This window comes from Pantherophis guttatus, chromosome 4 (assembly GCF_059756535.1).
Source record: "Pantherophis guttatus breed Tessera chromosome 4, ASM5975653v1, whole genome shotgun sequence".
Classification (NCBI taxonomy): Eukaryota; Metazoa; Chordata; class Lepidosauria; order Squamata; family Colubridae; genus Pantherophis; species Pantherophis guttatus.
In genome coordinates, this window is record NC_142066.1 from 147775039 (window position 1) to 147800353 (window position 25315).

Sequence of the window (25315 nt, forward strand, 5' to 3'; positions counted from 1 at the left end):
ATTCTGGATATGAATTATATTATTGAAATAATGTTTAAGGATATGTTAGAAAACAACTAAAATGTTTTGTCTTTAAATTATTTAAATTTTGATTGAATGATTACATGACTTAATGTTATGTATGAATGGCCTTGGGAAACACTGGGAAGGTGGAAGATACGGTGGCTAGGGAAAGTCTGATAAGGGACTGGGAGTCTGCAGCTGCCTAAGGGTAGAGAAAGAAACTCAGAAAGGATTCTCCCTAGCTTATCAGGCTGTAAAAAGAGATGGAGAGAGATTTGTAGTTTCAGACGGAAAAATTCTAGCCTAGTTAACGTAGCCTTAGATTAAAGCAGAATTAGCTCATCTAGTCTGTTTCCTGTCTGCTCTGCCTAGGAAGGCTGACATGTGCCATCAAATCTTTGCTAACCATTGGCAACCAAATAGATTTTTTTCTGGCAATGTTTAAAACTTACTGTTACATTAATAATAACCCATAGGATGTCTTTATAAATGAGAATTTATTTCTTCCTTCCCTTCTTTGGATTTATTGTTATTTTTAATATAGTAGTATTCATAACCTTTAACTCTAGGATCTTTCAGTGATCATACAGACTGCTGATATGGTCTTTCCATCTCTTTAGCGTATTTCTATTTCATTTTCATGGATTTGGAATTTTCTTTGCATTTTAAGAAAGAACACAATAATTTTAATTTTAACTAAACTTAAGCTCAAGTTCCTATTATTCTGAATGTTCGAAAACCAGAATGATGAAACAGTTAAGAGATTAGTGTTTCAATGGCTTCATAAATCCCTCTTAAATATAAGAAAACTAGATAGCTAAAGTATCCCTATGCCTAGTGAAAAATAAGCAATCAGTAAGGCATGTGTTTATATTATATATACAGGTTGAAAAGAATCAGTTGGTAAATATAACATGGATTATATTCTCCCTGCCCAAAACAGAAGAATCAACTATATGCATTCTTACAGAGTTGAATGTTATAATCAACATGTTGGTTGATTATAATGGATTATCCTAAGAATAATTCTAATGCAATTTACCTTCTTTTCCTGTTAGGTTGGCAACATTCCACCAAGGTCCATGATCAACTATATGATGCAGAATTCTAAAGGAAAAACACCTGCTATGATCTATTCAGTACCTGTCCATTCAAAGTATATTGAAAGCATTCCTGCAAGGACCTTCAGCAAATCACAGATGGATATATTTCAACTAAAACCTGAAGAACAATTTGACAGGAAAGATCTATTGATGACACTTAATGCATATATCACTCAGAAATTATCAGCCAAAAACCTTGATGGGCATTCATCTGTTAGCAGGACTAAAGAAACTTCTCCTTATGACAACAGGGTTAAACCTCTTCACATTGACCAATTTGATGGAATAATATCCAAAGAAAAGCTAGGAGGTTTTGAGATGAAACCACAGATTCTACAGAGGCCAGTATCAGGATTAGTGTCTGGATCTACACAGAATGATTTGAAGCTTTCTCTAACTCCAATAGATGGTAAGGGATTCATATGCATTATCTAAGTATGCATGCTCATCTTGTTTTTATTTTTTATTTTGTTTCCTTTTAATTCAGTGATTTTTCAAGGTGTGTTCAGGAAACCCTGGCATTCTTTAGAATGTATTTAAATTCAAAAATTGCTTAGTTGGAATGTAATAATGATGGACAGGCATCTCAGAGGTTGGTATTAATGAGCTTGATGATTTTGAGCTGCAATATACATTTCAGGGTGGATTAATAGTCTAATGTGTCACAGAGAGATCGAACAAGATTTAAGCTAAAGCCTACTCCATGGGATGAGATAACAATGGTTAAGGATCATGACGATTACTGTAATTTCTCAGTCTGCTTCAGAATGGCAGTTTCTTCAATTAAGGGCTGCAGTGTAAAATCCTAAATGGGCAGTTTGAAATTATCATCCAGGTTTGATATTTTTTGGGGGGGTCATATTTCTTCAGGTACATTGTATTGTAAGGGCCTCTTGTACTCCGCATTGACTTATGGTAAGTAGGGAAACAGGCAAATCCTAGTCACCCACACTTCTTGTAGAACTTCTTGGAATCATGGGCTGATGCTCCAATAATACACATGGACATTGAGAAGTTTATTTTCTTCAAATTGACATAACTTGTTGGTGACACATTAATTCCTTTGTAGCAGCTTGGAGTATTACACAGCCATGTTTTGATGTACCTTTCTTTTACCCATCTCTTTTGTACTGTATGCTTTCATTTTCTTTTGCTGTGAAAGCACAAAATCAATTGAAGCGTTCTCTTTAGTGAGAAGAAAGCCTAGTGAGGACATGCCTAAAGTGACAGCATTCATGGCGAGGCACCTGTCTGATAATAGCTTTCAAAAGCAAAATGGAATGTAAATGCAGGCACAGGTGACACCGCACATCTCCGGAATAGGTCTACCGTTAAAGCAAACTGTACCCATGCTGGTTTCATTATCGCGTACGGCCCTCTTTCACCTTTCTTGGCAGGAGCCTACATAGAGCTGGGTACTTAACAGTTACAGAGAATAATATGCTGCAAAATGTATTGGATTTTGCCTATTGGACTTCCATAGGCATAATGGAACCTGATAAAACTTTTGTGATTTTTAGATTCAATGCTGTGAATGCATTAAAAAAAACCCCAACCTTTAATTCTTTTGTTTTGTAAATTTGCACTTCCATTGCTGCAAATGGGGAGGTTTTAACACTATCTTTTCCTTCATTCAATTATATATTCATTTTTAAGATGATTCACATACCAAATATTCCCAGCTCTTTTTGCCAGTTTTTAAAAATCTTATATATTTGTAATGCATGGAATAGTTTTCAGAACTATTGCTATTTATGCTGCAAATCTACAGTATTTTTTTTTTTTACTTTGGAGAAAGACTTTTTCATAATAGCAGGAATACATCCTTTGGTGGAGGGGGCTAGGTTTTACATACAGATATCAGTTACTTTTAATAAGAGGTTTATCTCTGGGAGATGTTCCTTTAATGGGCTGCATCCTAGTGAGTGCTCAGAATGAGAGACAGCACATTATAGGCAAGGAAGATTCCCCCCCCTCTTTTGGTTTTACTTATTCAATTAGAAAGACCTGCTGTTTAGTGAACTCTGGAGTTGGGCCATTGGCCATTCATTTTCTATTTCATTTCTTTCCCTTTATTTTTATTTTGCTTGAGATTGCAACTTTGCTTTGCTATATAGATTATGATTGCGGGGTGGGGCTAGAGAGATAAGGCCTAATAGAAAATAAGAAAAGGAAAAAAAAAAAGAAGTGAACAGGCATGGGAATGAAACACCTAGTTTATTTTACACAAGCCAGGATTTTGCTGAACAGCTAGTTGTGGCATAAATTGAACCGATGTTACAAGAGCAAAATCTATAAAGAAATGCTAAAATTTATTTATTTTTTTATAAGTTTTTATTAATTAAAAATTACGAACAAACATAGATACAACAATACAACGTACAAAAGAAATAAACATAAATCCAGTCTTATAACTTTTAAAGTTATCACATCGGTAGACTGTTTTTATATCCTTATCTATAAATCTATATATAAGACAATATGATAGACTCCATATTTAATTTGTTATGTTCCTTAGTTTGTACCAAAAAATTGGTACTCAATTTTTTGTCTCTAGTTTGACCCCTCTTTTGTGTCCCTATGTTTATATTTCCTTCTTTTTCTCCAACCAGTTATACCATTTTTGCCATACTAAGTAATAGTCATAAGCAGGTACATACAAAAGTATGAAGGTTATTGCTTAACGCATTGTAAGCCGCCCTGAGTCTCCGGAGAAGGGCGGCATATAAATCGAACCAATAAATAAATAAATAGTCTGTATCATCTTTTTCTTGTAATTCTTTTGTAAGTCTATCCATTTCTGCACATTCTGTAATTTTGGTGATTATTTTGTTTTCCGTTGGTATGTCTTCATGTTTTCAGTTTTGAGCAGAGAGTATGCGTGCTGCAGTTAGTATGTGGATAATTAGATATTTTATTTCTTTCTCGTAATGGCCTGTAATTATTCCTAGTAGAAAGATTTCCGGTTTCATTTCCAATTTCTGATTTGTGATTTCTTCTATTTGTGTCCTTATTTCCTGCCAATATTGTTTCGCCTTTTGACATGATCACCACATATGATAGTAAATTCCTTTTTGTGATTTACACTTCCAACACGTTGGGGAGGTATTTGGAAACATTTTTGCTAGGCGCGCCGGAGGGAGGTGCCGCTGGTAGAACATTTTATACAAGTTTTCTTTGTAGAAATACTAAAATTTATTTTAAGAAGCCTATGTTTGACACATAAGTGTTTGAGGTAGCATTGTGAGCTTTTCCTAATTGGTCCTATTTTACAACAAGCTACTAATTTCAGAGGACATTTTCAGAATTCTTATCTTTGAATTTGTTGAATCCAGAATAAGGGATGTTGTGCTGGTTTCTTAAACTGGCTAAGATTTATGTAGTCGGCTTAAAAAAACTGCTATGAGAGCTCTGCTTTAGGAATAGATTTGTGTGTGGCATTTACTATTTTTATAAATAACTCATGATGCCCAACATACCTAATACTCCTTCCTTGATCTGTTTTGCCCACAACCACTTTGTGTGATGAGTTGAACTGAGAGATTGACTGCCCCAAGATCAGCCAGCTAACTTTCAGACCTAAGGAATACTAGAACTCAAAATCTCCCAAACTCTACCTTGGTTCCTTAACTATTAAACAAACTGGCACAATTACTACCAGTATATGTCTAATGGATTAATATCAAATTGTTTAATTATATCAACATTGACTATGATAATTTTACCAGGTAAGATTTTAGAATTCTTAGTTAGAAACCATCTAAAGTACTGTAATTTAACACCAGCTGTCTGCAATTAAAGTAAGTTCGAATCTTGCCAGGCTCAAGGTTGACTCAGCCTTCCATCCTTTCTAAGGTAGGTAAATTGAGGACCCAGTTTGTGGGGGCAATAAGCTGACTTTGTATAAAATATACAAAAGTATGAAGGCTATTGCTTAACGCACTGTAAGCCACCCTGAGTCTCCGGAGAAGGCCGGCATATAAATTAAATTAAAAAAAAAAATCTGAACTAAGTTTACTAAGTCAAATACTTAGAATTTGACTTCCTGATTCAGTGTCTTTTCTTGAATATGAGAAAGGAAATTTAAAATCATATGCCTAGGATGTGGAAGCCAAAGTGGAGGAAAAAGAGGGAGAAAGGGAACCTAAGTAAAAATTGCACAATATTCAGGGATATATTTAATAATAATAATAATAATAATAATAATAATAATAATTTTATTTCTATACCGTCCTTCTCCCGAAGGACTCAGGGCGGTGTACAGCCTATTTAAAAACACAGAAACAAAACAACAATTAAAATTTAAAATCATTAAATAATTAGGCTCCAATTAAAATCCCAGAAATTTAAAATACCCCAATTTAAAAACATTATGTTAATAGCCTGGCCTGGCGGAACAACAGGGTCTTCAGAGCGCAGCGAAACACCCAGAGGTCAGAGATCTTACGTATTTCCGGGGGCAGTTCATTCCACAGGGCTGGGGCTCTCACAGAGAAGGCCCTCCCCCTGGGTGTCGCCAGCTGACATAACTTGGCCGATGGCACCCTGAGGAGACCCTCTCTATGGGAGCGGACTGGTCGGTGGGAGGCTATTGGTGGCAGAAGTCGGTCTCGAAGGTACCCGGGTCCTATGCCATGGAGCGCTTTAAAGGTGGTAACCAACACCTTGAATCGCACCCGGAAGACCACTGGGAGCCAGTGCAGCTCGCGCAGGAGGGGTGTCACGTGGGCGCAACGAGTTGCACCCATAACCACCCGCGCGGCCGCATTCTGGACCAGTTGGAGCCTCCGAGTGCTCTTCAAGGGGAGCCCCATGTAGAGAGCATTACAATAGTCCAACCGGGAGGTGACAAGGGCGTGAGTGACCGTGCGCAAGGCGTCCCGATCCAGAAAGGGCTGCAACTGGCGAATCAGGCGAACCTGATAAAAGACCCCCCTGGCCACGGCCGTCATGTGCTCTTCTAAAGACAGCCGTGCGTCCAGGAGGACACCCAGATTGCGAGCCCTCTCTGTGGGGGGCAAAGATTCACCCCCAATAGTCAGTGATGGCACCTGCTGACTATATCAGGGCGCCGGAAGCCACAGCCACTCAGTCTTGGAGTGGTTGAGTCTGAGCCTGTTCCTCCCCATCCAGGCCCGCACGGCCTCCAGGCAGCGGGACATCACATCAAGGGCATCGTTGGGGTGGTCTGGGGTGGAGATGTACAGCTGAGTATCGTCAGCGTACAGATGACACTTCACCCCAAAACCACGGATGATCTCACCCAGCGGCTTCACATAAATGTTGAACAGGAGAGGCGAGAGGACCGACCCTTGAGGCACTCCCCATGCGAGATGCTTCGAGGTCGACCTCTGTCCCCCTGCCAACACAAACTGCGAGCGGTCGGAGAGGAAGGAGGAGAACCACCGCAGAACGGTGCCCCCTATTCCTAACCCCCTCAACCGCTGCAGCATGATACCATGGTCGATGGTACCAAAAGCCGCTGAGAGGTCTAATAGGACTAGGACAGAGGAGCAACCCCTGTCCCGAGCCCTCCAGAGATCATCCACCAACGTGACCAATGCCGTTTCTGTGCTGTACCCCTGCCTGAAGCCCGACTGGTACGGGTCCAGATAGATAGCTTCATCCAGGTGCCGGGGAAGTTGTCGTGCCACCACGCTCTCAACAACCTTCGCCACAAAACGAAGGTTGGAGACTGGACGATAGTTGGCTAATTCAGCCGGGTCCAGGGAAGGCTTCTTGAGGAGGGGCCTCACTACCGCCTCTTTCAAGGTGGCAGGAAAGGCACCCTCACTCAAAGAAGCACTTATAATCCCCTGGAGCCAGCCTCGTGTAACCTCCTGGGAGGCCAGCACCAACCAGGAGGGACACGGGTCCAATAAACACGTGGCGGCACTAATCTTACCCAGAACCCTGTCCACATCCTCGGGAGTTACAGGATCAAACTCCTCCCAGATGACATTCTCAAGACCTGCCCTCGTCTCCTCCCGTGGACTCATCCAGTCGGAGTCCAAGCCATCCCGAATCCGAGCGACTTTATCATGCAGGAATTGCACAAAATCCTCAGCACGACCCTACAAGGGATCTTCCCGCACTCCCCCCCCCGGAGAAGGGAGTGGGTCACCCTAAACAAGGCGGCTGGGCGGTTCTCTGCAGATGCGATAAGAGCGGAAAAATGGTTAGACTTTGCTGCTTTTATCGCCACTAGGTAGGTCTTGATATAAGACCTCACCTGTGTCCGGTCAGAATCGGATTGACTAGTCCTCCAAATGCTCTCTAGGCGTCTTTTCCAACGCTTCATCTCTCTCAGCTCCTCAGAGAACCAAGGAGCCAATTGAGATCGGCATCGGGTCAGAGGCCGCAAAGGCACGACGCGGTCCAAAGCTCCAGTGGCCGCCCTTTCCCAGGCGGCCACCAGCTCTTCAGTTGAGTCATGTGTTAGGGTCTCAGGGAATGGCCCAAGCTCCGTCAGGAACCTTTCGGGGTCCATCAAGCGCCTGGGACGGAACCATCTAGTTGGCTCCGTCTCCCTGCGGCAGGGGAAGGCGGTAGGAAAGTCTAGTTGGAGGAGCGAATGATCTGTCCATGACAAGGGTTTAATATCTAGGTCCCCTCTACCAAGATCATTCAACCACTGACCAGAGACAAAAATCAGGTCCAGAGTGTGTCCCCCTATGTGAGTTGGGCCTTGAACTAACTGGGTCAGGTCCATGGCCGTCATGGAAGCCATGAACTCCCGAGCCGCCTCTGACGCCTCACCCGCGGATGGAAGGTTGAAATCCCCCATGACAATAAGTCTGGGGGTATCAACCGCCACCCCGGCAATGACATCGAGTAGCTCGGGCAGGGTCGCTGCCACATGGCAGGGAGTCAGGTACGTAGTCAGCAAACCCATCTGCACCCCACGGCCCCACTTCACACAAAGGGACTCACATCCGGCTATCTGAGGAACAGTGGTCTCCCTTGGACAAAGACTTTCCCTAATAATCACCGCCACTCCCCCACCCCTCCCCTGGGCCCTAGGCTGATGAAATGCACGGAAACCTGGCGGGCACATCTCAACGAGGGGGACCCCCCCCCCTCCTGGCCCAACCAGGTCTCCGTAATACCTGCCAGGTCCGCACCCCCCTCCAAAATAAGATCACAAATGAGGGGGGCTTTATTAACCACCGACCTGGCATTACACAACATCAGCCGTGGACCCTGGGCCTGAGACTCTACACAACCCAGGACACGAGTCACGCATTGGGGGCCGGAGTGTGCAATCGCTCGTAAACAGCGTATGCGCATCCCCGACACTTGATATGACCCCCTGTGTCCGTCATACCTGCCCCTCCCACTCATTATCTCAATTTCACAGCCCTTCCTGTCATCCCCCTGCTCCCCGGTTAAATTTCCTTTTGCGACCCTCCTGCCGCAACTAATCGACCCATCATCCCGCTCAGTCGCTATCTGGACCCCCCCAGGTCCGCTTTTACAACCCCCTCCCACCCTCCCGGGTCCCCTTAAAATTTTCTTTAAAAAATTAACTAAAAAACCCCTCAACCCCCTCTTCGCTACATGCCATCTCTCGGGGTTCCAAAGCCCGTCATCAAGATAGGCCCTCGATAATGTGGAGGGCCAGGCCTGTGAGAGGGGGGAGTCTCGCAGCGCGAGAAGGTCGGCTTTTTGGAGCATCAACCGAACCAAAGATGGGAAAGAAAGGCCAGTCCGGGGGTCTATCATAGTCCAAAGGGATAACTGAGCATGAGGATCACAAAATGTCCATTTATAGAGCTGGACTCCACTGTCCTCTCACGACAGGGAGAAGGTCCAATGTTCTTTTTCTCCAACAGAGGCTAATAGCCAACCATCCTCTCACGATGGCCGGTCCCGTTACAAGAAGTTAACGGGAACAGTGTTCTATCCTCCCCGTTGGGATACAAAAAATCCCTCAGTTCTTTCAAACGGTGCTCAGTCTCTCCTGCCAGTGAGGGCATGAGTGGAACATGGTGGAGGGGGGGGAGTCCAAACTGTCCAGAGTGTAGCAGTTCGTAAACCCCTCCCCCCATAAAAAGGGGGGGGCAGGAAGGCGGGGTAATGGCTGTGGTAGCATTAGATATGTATAGTTAACTCAGTACATGAGTACATGGAGTTACAAATTAATCACATATGCTACATTTGCACACCATGTACAGTTAGGTTGGCTAATCAGTCCTTTAGTACATTGTGTGAACATCCACTACCAGTAACTATCTTCTTCCTTCTCATTTCCTCATATAGATTCAAATTAATTCTTAATAGCACAAACACATTTTTTATATTTAAATATAATGAATATTAATATGTCTTTCATCTTTATTATAAATTCATGTCTAAGCTTTCTTTTTCTTTTCTTTTTTTCAAGTTTTATTAGATTTTTATTATTAAGTATACATCAATATGAACAGTGTGGCCCCTGGATGTAATTCATTTTGATACAAACATCAATAATGATAATCATAATAGTTGTTATATTAATCAAAGTTATATAATCTTAGTATTAATGTACATGGCTTTTTTAAAGTAGTTATTCAATATTTCAATATTCAATTTTAATGGCAATGATATTATAAGCATACATGGTAATGCCATCTTTCAACCTCTGACCTTTTCCATTAAATTATTACTTGTGTTCTCTCATATAAAAATTATATTTGCTAATATTCCCCCTATTTCTTATTTTTACCTCTATTCTAACTACTAATCAGGTCACCATTTTTAATCCTAGTATTAATACACATGTTTATATTAAGACATAGCCTTCATTATTTGGTTGTTCTAAGTCACAATACGCCATTCAAGTAACAGTCTTCCTATTTATTTAAACATACTTAATAATAGGATCTTTCAACCTCCAATCTTTCCATCTAAGTATTGTTTCATATTGTTGTTGTTAATTGCGAAGTCATATCTGACCCATCATGACCCCATGGACAACATTCCTCCTGGCCTTCCTGTCCTCTACCATCCTCTGGAGTCCATTTAAGCTTATGCCGACTGCTTCAGCGACTCCATCCAGCCACCTCATTCTCTGTCATCCCCTTCTTATTTTGCCTTCAATCTTTCCCAGCATTAGGCTCTTCTCCAGTGAGTCCTTCCTTCTCATTAGGTGGCCAAAGTATTTGAGTTTCATCTTCAAGATCTGATCTTCTAAAGAACAGTCATGGTTGATCTCCTCTAAGACTGACCGGTTTTTGTTTCATAGAAAGATGTGTATTCTTATTTCTACCTCTAATCAAATTTCTAATCAGGCCATCATTATATGTGGCCTGTGTATGTGTGTGTATACTGTGTTTCCCTGAAAATAAGACCCTGACTTATATTTTTTTGAACCCCAAAATAAGCGCTTGGCCTTATTTTCAGGGGAGGTCTTATTATTTTGGGGCGCGTGGAGCAAGACGGGGCTCCTCTTGCCGTTTTACCTGATTTACACCTCTGTCTCCCTAACCCTAGCCCAGGAAATAGTGGGGACCGGCTGTGCATGCGCCTAAATATTTTTAGGGAGGGCTTATTTTTGGGGAGGGCTTATTTAAGCGCATCCGCTCAAAAGCCCAATTGGGCTTATTATCCAGGGAGATCTTATTTTTGGGGAAATAGGATACACACCCACACCCACACACACACCTCTTGGATCTTTATCTCTATCAACATCTCTATCTTCACCATTTAGACACCATATTTCTCCAATCTCTATCCTCCTAATATGCCAGGTCTCCAGAGTATCCACCCAAACCCCTATTTCTCTTTCAAAAGTATCTTCCAGGTTATCCAATTCCATTTTTAAATCTCTTAAGGTGTTTTTCCCTTGTCATCAGTCATTATTGTCTTTATTGTCTTCTTCTTCCCATCTCTTGCTTTGATTGCTGGCTTTTCCATTCTGTCTTTTCTTGCATTCTTTCTGCTATCTCCTCTCTTTCCAGGACTCTTTGATCTTCATTCATTATCAGTTGTAGTATATTTTCTATTTTCCCATATATGCCTTGCATTAGGTACTTTATCTCTCTGTGATTCTTTTCCATAGTACTCCTAATGCTTCGAAACATCAATGCCACTTTTTTTGAAATCTCACTCATTTCCTGATAGAGCATCTTGTCTTAATTTAATAAGTCCTGCTCTTCCTCAAGTCCAAAAACAACATATTCCAGTCCAATGTTACTCCTCAGAGTTCAATAATCATAGTTCTTTACATCTCAAGATTATTAATTAATTCCGTTTGAGTAGTCCAGGAAGCTTCCACAAATCAAAAGTCGAAAGACAAACCGGTAGTTCCGACAATTATCTGAGAGCGAACTAGTTCGCTGTGACGATCAGCTGGGCCCGCCCGCCCCTGCGTTGTACCGACCTATATTTCCTTTGTTTGAAGCCCAGTGATAGGTATGGCAAAACGGATTGCCGCACCTCAGCTGTTTTACTCACTGGGGCTGCAGTAGAAGGTAAGTTTTAGAGCTGTTTTCAAATGTACTGCAAGTGCGCGGAGCGCCTGTTTGGCTCGTGTGTGAGCAAAGCACGCATGTGCGTGTGAAGCGCACACTCAGCGAACCGGTTGTTACACCAATTGAATCCCACCACTGCTCCAAGGTCCCTTCCAACTCTCTTATTCTAAGTGCTCATTTATGGAATAATTTATGGTTAGATGCAGTCTTTTTATTGTATTCAGGAATATTAGATTATTGGTCTGGATATATTTCACTATCAGTTCGTGTCAAATCAATTGTTTCAATAGGCATTGTTTGCGATTATACAATTACTTATATAGGAAAATAATGTTAAAAATTTATTTAATTGAATCAATTCAGTAAAGATAGTTGGAAAAAGAAAAAAATATTTCCAAGGTTATTATTATTATTATTATTTAATTTGATTTACATGCCGCCCTTCTCCGGAGACTCAGGGCGGCTTACAATGCGTTAAGCAATAGCCTTCATACTTTTGTATATTTATACAAAGTCAGCTTATTGCCCCCACAAACTGGATCCTCATTTAACCTACCTTAGAAAGGATGGAAGGCTGAGTCAACCTTGAGCCTGGTGAGATTCAAACCTGCAGTAATTGCAGACAGCTGTGTTAATAACAGGGTGCTTTAAACCACTGTACTACCAAGGCTCCTTTACACCTATTAGCACTGAATAATACAATAAGAATTTGTAGATAATTAAATATTTCCTATTGAGGACTGCAGCTAAAGCAGCAATGCTTGGTTTCTCTTTTTCTTATATGAAATATTAAACTTTTCACAAGTAATCAAGCTTCCCTCCCCTCTCCTCCGCTCTTTCTTAAGAAATATTTATTCAAGATGTACTGAGAGACCTGAGGAAACATCATGTGGATGTAGATAAGTTGAGCCCACTGGAGCTGGACAAGATGGCTGATATCATTGCTGAAGCTGTTCAAATCGTTGATACAAATGGAGAAAAGAACAATGCCGCTGGGAAAGTTGAAGGAGAGAGAACTGCAACAGGACCGGATGCAGAAGGAGAAAACAATTATGAAACGGGAGAGAATGAAGGTTTTCATGTGCAAGGTATTATATTCAGTACAGTTGCCTTCCTTTATTTTAATTTTTTACATAATCAGATTAAAATACCTTGCAAAATGTTACTAGGAGGAAAAAAAATCATTCTTTGTTGCTTTACTGATAGTAATTAACTTGAGCTTTATATACTTAATTCTAATGTAAATGTGATTAAATTTGGAATTAGCTATTGCGTATTATCTAGTTATTTATTTATTGAATTTTGATGCCACCTATCTCCCTGATAAGGTGACTTTGGGTGGCTTACAAGTTATAAAATAGGTAGAAAAATAATTGAAACATTAAAACATTAAAGCTACATAGATTAAGAATTTAAAAACTATACTGAAATCAGAACTAAGGGTGGGTGAGGATGAGGTCTTCTTGCCTCCAGCAGTGCTTGCCCTCTTGAGGCCCCAACCCAACCAGCAAAGGCAAGTTTTAATACCTTTCTGGGAGGCCAAAAGATTGGAAGCAGTTCTCACCTCTGGTGATAGAGTGGTAGAGGATTAGTAGATATCCTCCAAATATATAGGATTAGATCTGGTCTGAGTGGTATAAAAAGGAAGCCCTTTGAAATAAATAGGACTTAAATAGTCATGATTAACTTTATCCCCATTGATTGCAATGGACCTTATAAATTTAACTACCGGTAAGTGCTAACTATTTCAATTAACCAAATGATACATCCATTAAACACAAAAAGGCAAGTCTTTTTGAGAATAATTTTCAAGCTTAGGAACACATCTTGTTCTATAAGAATGGTGTGTTCTTGAATTCAGGGCCTCTTATTATTAATTAATTTTTATTACCTTGGTCTATGATGCTTGTTTCTGAAGATTCTGAGCAACTTACAGATAATAAAGCTTGCAACATTATTGTTCATTGACCCATGTGCTAGGAATCTAGATAGCACGTGCATGTAATGTATGTGTCTGTCCATCTATCATGGTTGTTACTTATATAGGAAGCACACATGAAGTTCAAAGGATCTGTCATGAGTTTATTCTTAATTCATAGAAATGCATAAACATTTTTTACTATACTGCAGATTTTCCTTTTCCTGTCCTAGTTTGTGCAATAGGGTCAGGGCTGGATTTAGATGAAAAGAGGCCCTAGGCTATTCCACTTATGAGGCCCTTTCACCTATAGTGAAAGTGTAATTTTAATTTTGCTAACAATTTGAATGTAGGCTCCTCTTGATCTTGAGGCCCTAGGCTGAAGCCTAGTTAGCCTATAGGAAAATCTGGCCCTGAATAGAGTATTATTCTATGTTATTTATTTATTAAATTTATATGCTACCTATCTTATTATCAAGCAACTCTGGGGGGCTTGTAACAAATAAAACCAACAATATAAAACATTAAAATTAACAAAAATGATCTAAGATAAAAACAAGTATATAGTGGGATGGAGGTGGAGTCTTCTTTTTAATCCACTAACCACCTCTAGTGTTTAATAATGTGGTGTTACTATAACTCTGAAGTAATTACTTCTAAGTGTGAAATAAAATACATCGGAAGACCTTTTTCTTGAGAAACACCTGAGTCATAAATCCACTGCAGTTTCTCATTTATTGCTGTAAACATTTTTTTCTGGGCTAGCAAGACAAGCTATTGATTTTTTTTCCAGGCACTGATAAACAGAGGTAAATTCGTCAGCCTTACTATTGAACTAATTAATGTAATGCACTCTTACAGCATGGCTACAATTGATCTTGCATTAGCAAAATGTACAAACGGAGTTGAAGTGACAAACTTGATCTATGTTTTTACTTTTGTCATTTAGCCACAACATCTTAGTGTTTACTGTACAATAAAAATGTCACATTGAACAGAAAACCAAAGTAATGTCTGTGTTTTATGTCTCACAATAAATGCTTGCTTCCACAGATAAGGGGCCATGGAACATCGAGGCTGAGGTTAAAAGTGAGGTAAGTTAACAACACAAATACCTACTGTATATTTTTTTCTTAACCTATGAGGAAATGATAGGGCTAGAGTTTCAAGGACAATAAAATAATGCCAATGAGAGTTCACCATGGTGAATGTAAGCACAATTCTACTGATTTGTCACTATTGCAGTGGTGGGATTCAACCGGTGTAACAACTGTTTCGCTGATCACGTGCTTCACTTGTGCATTCACTTATGCTTCATTCGCAAATGTGCACTATGCGTGTGCGCGGTTCATTTGAAAACAGCTCTAAAAATTACATTGTACTGCAGCCCCGGTGAGTAAAACAGCTGAGGCATGGCAATCCGCTCTGCCTGGGCTTCAAACAAAGGAAATATAGGTCAGTATAGCGCAGGGGCGGGCAGGAGGGCCCACCTGATCGTCAGAGTGAACCGGTTCACTCTCAGCTGTTCGTCAGAGCTAGGGGTTCGCCCGAATCCCACCCCTGCACTACTGCAAGTACCCAGTGTAACTAAAAATTAAAATATTTAATGTAGGCTGAAAGATTTAACTTGTGCCATTAGCAATATATTTGATTCGATCATATAAATCTGTCTAGGATTGTAGTGATGTAATCTAAATTCTTCCTATTCAGAATGTTTTTCCCCTCTGACCAATGAAAACCCAAAGGAGAGCAGAATGTATCAAAATGATTTAGTTCTTAAGTAGAATATTGTCCCTAAAATAATGCTAATTAAAAGTAATCCCAAAATTGCTAGGACATATATTTGCTAAGACTGTGGGAGAATATATAGTTACTCAGCTTGGATTAAATAATTTGGGTGAAGGACATTATTGGGAACATTCTGTTAGCAACGGAGCTAGCAAATGTATTTTGTATAGGAAAATACTGGTTTTCATAGCAGTTTTCCTGTGCTCTAAATCTATAAAGTATACTTAAGGATATTATTTTCTTCAGCACTGAAAATGATAGCGTATATGGGTAAGATCTGAAGGAAAATGATGTATCATAGCTAAAAGCAGTTTTCACTGTGGTATATACAGCTAAAACCATTTTGCTTAAAATGTGGGTTTAAGCAAAGGTTTACTGGTATAAATTCTTCCAAGCTATGAATTAATGTTTCAGAATTTGCTAGCAAACAACACTGAGTGTTTTCATGGAGACCCATAAAGGAAACATGTTTGGAAACACATGTCCCAAAATGTGTGGCCTCTTGAAAAATAAAATACAATTAACTCGAAAAGGGGGGATTTTTTTCTTTGTTCTTTAGTGCAGCCTAAGATGTGTTTGAAGTTAACTTTCAGCTTAGATGAATTCCAGAGTTTTTCATCCTAAAGAAAGGCTATCAACATAAAAACTGCTAAAGTAATTACTCTCTACTGTAAAGCTGAATTGATGAATTAGACACAATCAACTATAATAAACTACAGTAGGTGTATTTGTTGTTTTGATTATTATAGGAGGACAATCTAGATTCAAAGGTACCAGATTTCCTGAGTAAAAATATGGTTCCTGAAAATCTGTCAAAGTCATATTTGTCCAAAGAATCCTTTAAAACAGAAATGAAAAAATCAGATGATTTAGACCTTTCATCTTCATCTGAAGAAGTCAAGGTTGGGATTGAAAATGTGAAGAGTGAAACCTTCTCAAGAGAGCTGATCGCTCAAAAAAAAGCAGAGTTTGAACCCAGCTCCAAGGAGCTAAGTGAGCTTCATCAATGGATTAAGAATATGTGGCTTCAAGATGAAAGTGTTTATGAAGCAACTCAAGAAAAGATTGGAGAAGGCCTCAAGTTAGATGCAAAGTCTTCCAAAGTGGAAGAATATGGCTACATCATGACAGAGAAAGAGTAAGTATGGATATTTAAATTTTATTTATGAACTTGCTGTCCATTGATGATAGAACAATTATTTAGAATTTGATTTAGATGTAATATTTGCACACTGCCTCCTATTTTCAAAAAATATAACTGGATCATATTTTCCCAATCTGGTATCTTTGGAAAGTGTTGGATAGCAATTTCCAGAATTTCCATATTTTAATCCCCTTTTGGGGGGAAATAGAATTCTGTTTTCCAGTGGTGGGATCATCCTGGTTTAACAACCGGTTCAGTGATTGCACGATTTGTGCGTGCCCAGTTTCAAGAAATCTTCATTTCCTGGTTTGTGCGGAGGAGTAACACAGCTGATCCAGGTGGCAATCTGCTCTACCACGCGAATCAGCTTAGAAGATAAACGATGGAAAATAGTGCGGGCGGGCGAGTGGGCCCATCTGATCGTTGGGATGAACCAGTTTGCTCCCAGCTGATTATCAGAGCCACCAGTTTTCCTGAACCGGTCCGAACCAGTACAATCCCAACCCTGTTGTTTTCTCGGCTAATGTCTCTCCCCAGTTGCTTTGCTAAAAAAGTAATAGCGTATATATTTCCCATGTAAATGTTTAAAAGGAAGACTGTCCTTCATACATTGTCCTTTACTGATTTGCAGACAGAAGTATTAATGGCTTGAAAGATATGGTATTTACTAGCTCTCCGAACTACTCAAAATTTCTGTTATCAGTTCTCCAGAACTGGCCAGAACCTGCTGAAACCCACCTCTGTATAAGTAGGTCTATTGCAGTCTATTAAATGAGGACTAGGCTTGAAAAGAAGTGAAATGACAAATTTGCCAAAATTTACTTGATATGAGTGTAGTCTTTAAGTAACACCTGTCTGGTAGCATCTGATCTTTTCTGCACAAAAAAGTGCCTATGTGGCAGTAGTGGGTTTCAAATTTTTTTACTACCGGTTCTGTGGGCATGGCTTGGTGGGCATGGCAGGGGAAGGATACTGTAAAAGCTCCATTCCCACCCCACTCCAGGGGAAGATTACTGCAAAATCCCCATTTCTTCCTGATCAGCTGGAACTTGGGAGGCACAGAATAGATGGGGGCGGGGCCAGTCAGAATTTTTACTACCGATTCCCCAAACTACTCAAAATTTCCGCTATCGGTTCTCCAAAACTGGTCAGAACCTGCTGAAACCCATCTCTGCTATGTGGGATACTTATATAACAATACGGTAGTCTTTTGGGTTTGAAGAAGACATGGTTTGGTAATTCATCTGTGGACAGAGAAGTGGCTCTGCAATTCCAGTCTGGGAGCACAGAGTGTAGCACAATAAGAGCATGGGAAGTCCAATGTTATAGTAACTTGGGTGGTGGTGGTATTATTCTTCGACATGACTGATGGTTTTCTATCAGTTTTGGGCACTGCCTATCTTCAAAGCCAGTGGAGGCTTCAGTGGAGGCCCAGGGATCATCAGTGGGTTCTGTCAGTAGCCATAGTTTGTAAATTCCCTTGCTGATGTAGGGTTTCCTTTCACAGTATCTTTGTAGCTTGATCTTGAGATCCCTTCTTGATTTCAGTAGGCTACTTGCAAGGCATATGGTGGTCAATCTTTCTGATGATGTGTCCACTCATCTCATCTTTAGCATATAACAGGTGGGGGAGTATTCTTGCAGTTAATTACAAGGATGAGGTTTGTGAATATTCTGTCTTTCACTTTATGTCCTCCCTGGCTACTCACACTTCTATCAAATCCCCAAAGAAGCTGTTGGATGGAACTCCTCCTCGGGACTTTTTTTTTCAGTAGGGATACTATTGACCTTCTTAAACTCTTGCCTTTGGCAAATGGTTGGACAGGTTCTCATGCCTTCTTAAAAATTTGGAGAAATTGTCTATTCAGTTTCACTTCCTACAAATTTTCTGGATAATTTAGGAAGGTTACCGCTTCCAGCTTAGTTTTTCAATACAACAAAGCTACATTAGAAAACCTGCAAAAAAAATGCAAAGGAAAAAAAATCTGCTAAAACATACCCTTTTCAACTGTTTCAGCGATGTAGGCGGATCCTGTGTTTATCTGAAGTAAGACTACTCAAGGATTGCTTCTGTTAGTGTCACATTTCCATAATTGCTCTGGAGAGCTGATCTTCCTTCACTCCTACATTCCTGTTACTTTTTCCATGATATGTAATCTCCATTGACCTTCATAGTCTGACCACTGAAATTGATTTTTGCAAAGTGTCATCTGCTTTATAAATTGGTCTGGACTTGAATCTGTCTGAGTTAAAAGGTTTAAATTTCACACCTATTTGTAGCGGGGAAGGAGGAGAAGGAAGGTATGTGCATAACATGTGGCAAGCAGAGATTTGCTGCCCTGTCAAAACAGAAGTAAGCTTATGAATGTTCAGTAGCTAATAAAGCCTTAGAGGAAACAAAGCTGGAAAAAATGGATGCCAGCTGATGCTAAATTGCAGGGTTCTTACAACCATTACCCTTGGCTTGTTTAAGATCTTAGGGAACAGAATTTGGGAAATGCTATTCCTGGCACGATATGGCCTACCTAATACAAATCCTTATTAAACAGGGCTTGCTGCATTCAGCAACTCCTTTGAATTTCAATTTAACTGAAATTCAAGACACAAAGCTGAATCCAATGGGAAATCTTGTACAGTTCCTGTAGATGTTAATATTTATTTATTTATGCATACAGAATAAAGAATCCTGCATAAAAGTGATAAATTCCTTTTATGCACCTTTTATATTATAATACTTCACATGCTATTCACATAAGCATCTAAATACAGAACACAAGAAATTTATTGACTGGTTTAGCTTTGCACTTGATTCTCTGTTTAGAGATTATGCATAGCTTTCTCAACAAACTTTCAACAATGGCTTTTAGTGAACTGGTATTAATTTGAAAGCAATACTCCTATAAACAAATATTGAATAAACTGCACCCTTGAGAAACCCCAAGAAATTAGTTCTTTCCAAGTCTTAAATCCATTTCTTTTTGCAAAATATCTCAGTGTTTGTCTCCTTTTTAAAAAGAGAATATTTCTCTAAAAAGAGCTAAGTTTTATTACAGATCGCAATCTTCAGTAAAACTAGACAGAATTATCTAACACTATTTGGTTACTACTTCAAATATTAACAAGGGCCTAGGGAGAAATTTCTGAGATTTTGTTTTATTATTATATGGAGTTTCAAATGGATGTAAATACATTGACAGACAGAGAAGCACAATGGCTGCTGAACTCCAGCATCAAAGATTTCTTAGAGACAGTTTTACATTTGCTCTAGCATACTTTCCTGCTTATGGCAGAGGATCTTACAGCAGAAGATCTTGTAGACCAGAGGCCCCTGGGCCACAGCCCACTATTGGGCTCTTCAAATCGGGGCATTCCGATTTGAGCTCTTCAAAATCGGGGCATTCACATCTCCCGTTGCATGAGCAAGGGGTGAGTGCATGCCCGTCACTCAAACGGAAACACCCCCTCCCCATGCCAGTCTGCAAAGCCGGAAAACTTGGGAAATTCTGTTGTAGACAATTGGAGAGCTGATCAAGGAGTAACAGAAAGGAAAGATTTACCAAAATGTAGAGCACTTGCTGAAGTTTATTCTCCCTAGTCTCTTGAGTGTGATGGATAGAAAACAAAAATGCTTTAGAGCAGGCATGTCCAACTCACAGCCCACAGGCCACACCTGGGGAGCAAGTAATGCAGCCCCATAAAATTGTAAACTTTTAACACTATGTGATTTTAATGATATTTATATACATGAATTATATTATATACTTTATATGTAGCCCAAGACTATTCCTTTTCATTCAGTGTGATCAGGCAGGTCAACATTTGGACAACCATACTTTAGAGGAGACCTGGGCATTTTGCAGCTCCTGGGCAATATCTGGTCCTGTCTGGCCCATGTGAGGTCAAGTGGAAATTAGAAATAAAATGTAAATAAGTGTACACCATGCATGCAATACAACTGCATTCTTTTTATTTTGAAGGTGACTTACTATTTTTTTTCAACTTATGAAAGTATGTGTGCATGTGTGTTTACACGCTTTCACAGTAATCAAAGCCATATAATTGATCGCTTTTTATAAAGCAATAAAATATTGAACAGAATTCATTCAGGCCATTGACTCTGCCCTACATGACAGTCCTAGTTCCTTATTTGGCCTTTGGGAAAATGAATTGCTCTGCTCTAGAGCTTCAGGAGTCCAAGCTAAGAAAGCTTTATTTTGAAAGTATTCAAAATAAAATGCCTATCAAAGGATATAAAATCTTCTGGAGTAGCAGTTTGAGTTGAGTCCGGCCAAGTACAATATGGGGTGAGTTTGTTTATACAAGCATGATATAATAATCTCTGCAGTCATCTAACAAATGTAATCTCCTTCTTCTCCATCTTCTACTTGCTCCTTCATCAAAACCACAGTTTTGGTAACCAGGCACTAAGTGTGCAAATATTCATGTTCTGCTGCTGTGGTTCAATCAAAAGGAAGCTGGTGTTTTCTCTTTGCCACAGATAAACATTTTCTGTATCAGTGTTTCTTCAGCAACTTTAAGACGTGTGGACTTCAAGCCCAGAATTCTTTCAGAATGCTGGCTGTGGAATTCTGGGAGTTGAAGCTCATACATTTCAAAGTTACTGAGGTTGAAAAACACTGTCCTGTATAACAAGCCATTGGTGCCACTTGTACATTTTTCTCCTAAGATGGTGTTGAATTTGTAGTAATTTGTAAGCATCAAAACTGTATATATGCAAATCCAAATCAGGAATGGAAAAAAAAAAAACCTCAATGACTTTTCCAAAAAGAATTCATGCCTAAATTGTGGATCCAATAATTAAGAGGAAATGACCTTGCCACAACTTGTCTTTTTTCCTCTAAATTTTAAAAGTAGAGAAAACTGATTGAAGACTTCACATGTTTGGTTTCTTTAATGGTAGAATTGTTTCACACCTTTATAGCAATTGGAATTCTTTATCTAGAGATTGATTATCCTACAGCGCTTCATGATATATAATCATAGATAGATAGATAGATAGATAGATAGATAGATAGATAGATAGATAGATAGATAGATAGATAGATAGATAATATTTTGGGAGAAATCAAACACTAGCTTAATCCTATTGGTTCTATTTGTGTTTGTCCCAACCATTTATCGGTCAGGTGTGAGACACTCAAACTGTGTCCCAGCAAGCCTCAAGAGATCTGATGACAGTTTTAAAAAATAAGGTAGCAGGATGTGATTATCTCTCATAGTAGGTCTGTAATGATTATAGTGTTTGAGACATTCGGAGTTTCTAATTCATAGCAAGGAGAATCTAGTGAAAGAATGGGCTACTAGATCAAAAGCTGCTCATTATTTTCTGCTAAAAGATCTTAGTGAAAGAACAAAGCTAACAGTATAAAATGTTCTTGAGTGATTCAGGTTATATTGGAAGAGAAGCCTGACCTACAAATATATTCTCTGTCAACTTTTCACAAAATCAGGATATAGCTTTTAAGATAGTATGCAGTTTGTTTACGGAACTCTTACTGCAACAACTAGACCGGGGGCCTGCAACCTTAAACAGTCAAAGAGCCATTTGGACCCGTTTCCCACAGAAAAGAAAACACCGGGACCCACAAAACCTGGGTGGGTATGGCCAACTCGACGTCACTAACTTCCCCCCAGCCACGCCTACCCAGATTTTGTGGCTCCCAGTGTTTTCTTTTCTGTAGGAAAAAGGTATATATCTCTCTCTGTCTCTCTTTTTCTCTCTCTGTCTCTCTCTCTCTCTTCTTTTTCTCTTTCTGTCTCCGTCTCTCTCTCTCTCTCTCTCTCTCTCTCTCTCTCTCTCTCTCTCTCTCTCTCTCTCTATCTCTTGTGTGTGTGTTTGTTCCCTCTTGAACCATTTACAAAAACAGGCGAGGGTTGATTTTTTTTTCTTTTTGTTGATGTCTTTCTTTCTTTCTTCTTCTTTGGGTGCTTTTTACCATATGATTTAATTCAAGAGTCACTTCAGGTTCCCAGATAAATGAAGCTCTTTTGTCCCCCTGCTATAGCTCCCTTTCAGCTGAATCTACTACTGGTTGGCCCTGTCCCTCACCCTCCCCTCCCAGTCACTCCTCGTCAGGCCTGAAAAGGTAAGGGTGACGGCAGGGGATGGAGATTTGCTGGAGCAGGAGTGAAGTGCCCCTGTACTTGCCTCCTCTCGGGGGTGCTTCTTCCAGCCTTGTTGGTACTGCATGCACCTTGGTCACTCGGGGAGACACACGACTTGCTCTCCACCCCGAGACACTGGCCCGGCCCAGTGCAGCTGATGTGCCATGTCGTAATGGGCTCCAGGAGGAGGAGGGGATGCCATCTCCCCCATTGTGAAGCTCACTAAAGTTAACTGCTGCACAAGGCACTGCGAGAGCAGTGGGGAGACTAAATTAAATTTGTGCTCTTGCAGTGCCTTGCACAGCAGTTAAATTTAGTTTGCTTCACAATGGGGGAGACAATGTCCGCTCCTCCTGGAGCCCATTATGACCTGGAGTATTGGCTATAGCCAGGCCTGGCCAGTGTTTCAGAGTGGAGAGCAAGTCACTCAGCACCAACAAGGACTGGAAGAAGCGCCCATGAGAGGAGGCAAGTACAGGGGTGTTTTACTCCTGCTCTGGAATATGGAACAAGTCTCCATCTCCTGCCGTCGCCCTTACCTTCTCAGGCCAGATGAGGAGTGACTGGGAGGGGAGGGTGAGGGATGGGGCCAGCCAATGGTGGGTTCAGCCAACAGGTAACCACATCAGGGGCCGAAAGAGTCGCATGTGGCTCTGGAGCTGCAGGTTGCCGACACCTGAACTGGACACATACTTAAAATATAGAACATAGAATAACAGAGTTGGAAGGGACCTTGGAGGTCTTCTAGTCCAACCCCCTGCTCAAGCAGGAGGCCCTATACCATTTCAGAAAAAGAGTTATCTTTTTGAAAGCCTCTAGTGATGGAGCACCTACAACTTCTGAAAGCAAGCTATTCCATTTGTTGATTGCTCTCACTGGTAGGAATTTTCTCCTGAGTTCTAAGTTGCTGCTCCTCTTGGTTAGTTTCCACCCATTCTTTCTTGTCTTGCCTTTTGGTGCTGTGAAAAATAGTTTGATCTTCTTGTCTTTGTAGGAGGTCCCCAAATATTGGAACACTGCTATCATGTCACCCATAGTCCTTTTTTCCCACTAGACTAGATATACCCATTCCCTGCAACCATTCTTTATATGTTTTAGCCCCCACGCCCATAATAATCTTTGTTGCTCTTCTCTGCATTCTTTCCAGAATCTCAACACCTTTTTTATATTGTGGTGACCAAAACTGGTTGCAGTATTTCAAGTATGGTCTTACTAAGGCTTTGTAAGCGGTACTAGAACTTCATATGATGTTGATTCTATTTCTCTATTAATGCAGTCTAGAATTGCATTGGTTTTCGGCTCTTGCCATAGACTGCAGGCTCATATTTAAGTGATTGTCTAGTAGGACTCCAAAATCCCTCTCATAGTTACTGGTACTAAGCCATATTTCACCTAGTCTGCATCTATACAGTTGGTTTTTCTTGCCTAAATGTAAAACCTTACTTTTATCTATGTTGAATTTCAGTGCTCAAGTCTGTCAAGATCTTTTTGGATCTTGAGCTTGCCTTCCGGAGGTATTGGCTATTTCTTCCAGCATAGTGTTGTCTACAAATTTGATGAGTTCCCCCTCTAATCTCATCTGGATAGTTTATGGAGATAATGAAGAATACTGGGCCTAAAACAGAACCTTGGGGTACCCACTGTTTACTTCCCTCCATGTGGATGTAGTTCCTTTGAGGGCTACACATTGAGTACACTTTGTTAGTCAGTTACAAACGCATCAAGTTGTGGTGGTGCCTATGCTACATGTTTCTAGCTTGCCAAGAACTAGGTTATAGTATACTTTGTCAAATGCTTTTCTGAAATCTAAATATATATGTCCACAGCATTTCACTGATCCACTAATTTAGTGGATCACTAATTTCTTCTTAGCTGAAGAATGAAATAAAATTTGTTTGGCATGATCAATTTTAATGAATCGGTATTGTTCGTAATTTTTAAGGAATAATATTTAGAATCCTCAAAGGATCCAGTAATTTAATTAAGGTGATATCAATTATATTTAGTTATTGAAAAATTAAATCAGTGGGTATATTTTGCCTGCTTCTATAAAAAACATTTTGTAGCAAATTTTGTATATAAGTTACTTGATAGATGTCATACTAGTGTATGATGTTCCTGACATGGTAATTTGAGTTGGAATAACTCAAATAATTACTTGGTTAAAAAAAAAATCATACTTTCATGCATAATTAGATAGGCTGAATTCATGTAAAACAGAATATGCATAAAGTTTGTGCCAGAACTGTGAGTCTTTAATATTTTTCTCCTAGTTATAGAAAATCAGTTTCTTGTGCTGAATTGACACAGGAAGACAATGAGCTACATTTGGGCACTCTGGATTTATTTTTAGGAAATAACTATGAAGAAGAAAAACTATATCTGATTCCTGCTTTTTAGCTGATGTGCAAAACTTTTTCTCTGAAGTGGGTGTAGTTCTTGCTGGACCAGAAACATCTGGCATGCACTAATAATCATGGTGTAACTGGGCAAAATTGTATGGGTGTAGCTGGGCAAAATTGTCCCTCGTCAAATGGAATTAATTTAATAGGGAGATTTGACAAGTGTGTTGGGAAGTGAGAACAATCTTAAGACTCACTTAATATTTTCCCTTTTGTCATAATTCAGTACGTGTTATGCAGTATCTGGATATTAATATTTGCCTTATTCACCCTGGCATAAATTGCAGAAAGGTGGATTTTATCACCGTTACTACTGCATTTGACAAGATGTTCTATGTTTATTGGACTGTACTAATCCCCATACCCTTGATTTCTCT

General features: G+C 40.0%; 1 protein-coding gene across 1 annotated transcript in view; it reads left to right on the plus strand.

The window, feature by feature from the left end:
- The window catches only part of PTPRN2 (protein tyrosine phosphatase receptor type N2), a 717244-nt gene that overhangs the window by 245251 nt on the left and 446678 nt on the right, over window positions 1–25315 (plus strand). The window contains exons 6-9 of the mRNA XM_060683595.2: window positions 1062–1515; window positions 12406–12648; window positions 14532–14572; window positions 16016–16404. Of these exons, the coding sequence (XP_060539578.2) occupies window positions 1062–1515; window positions 12406–12648; window positions 14532–14572; window positions 16016–16404 (1127 nt within the window). The remainder of the gene's footprint in view (window positions 1–1061; window positions 1516–12405; window positions 12649–14531; window positions 14573–16015; window positions 16405–25315) is intronic.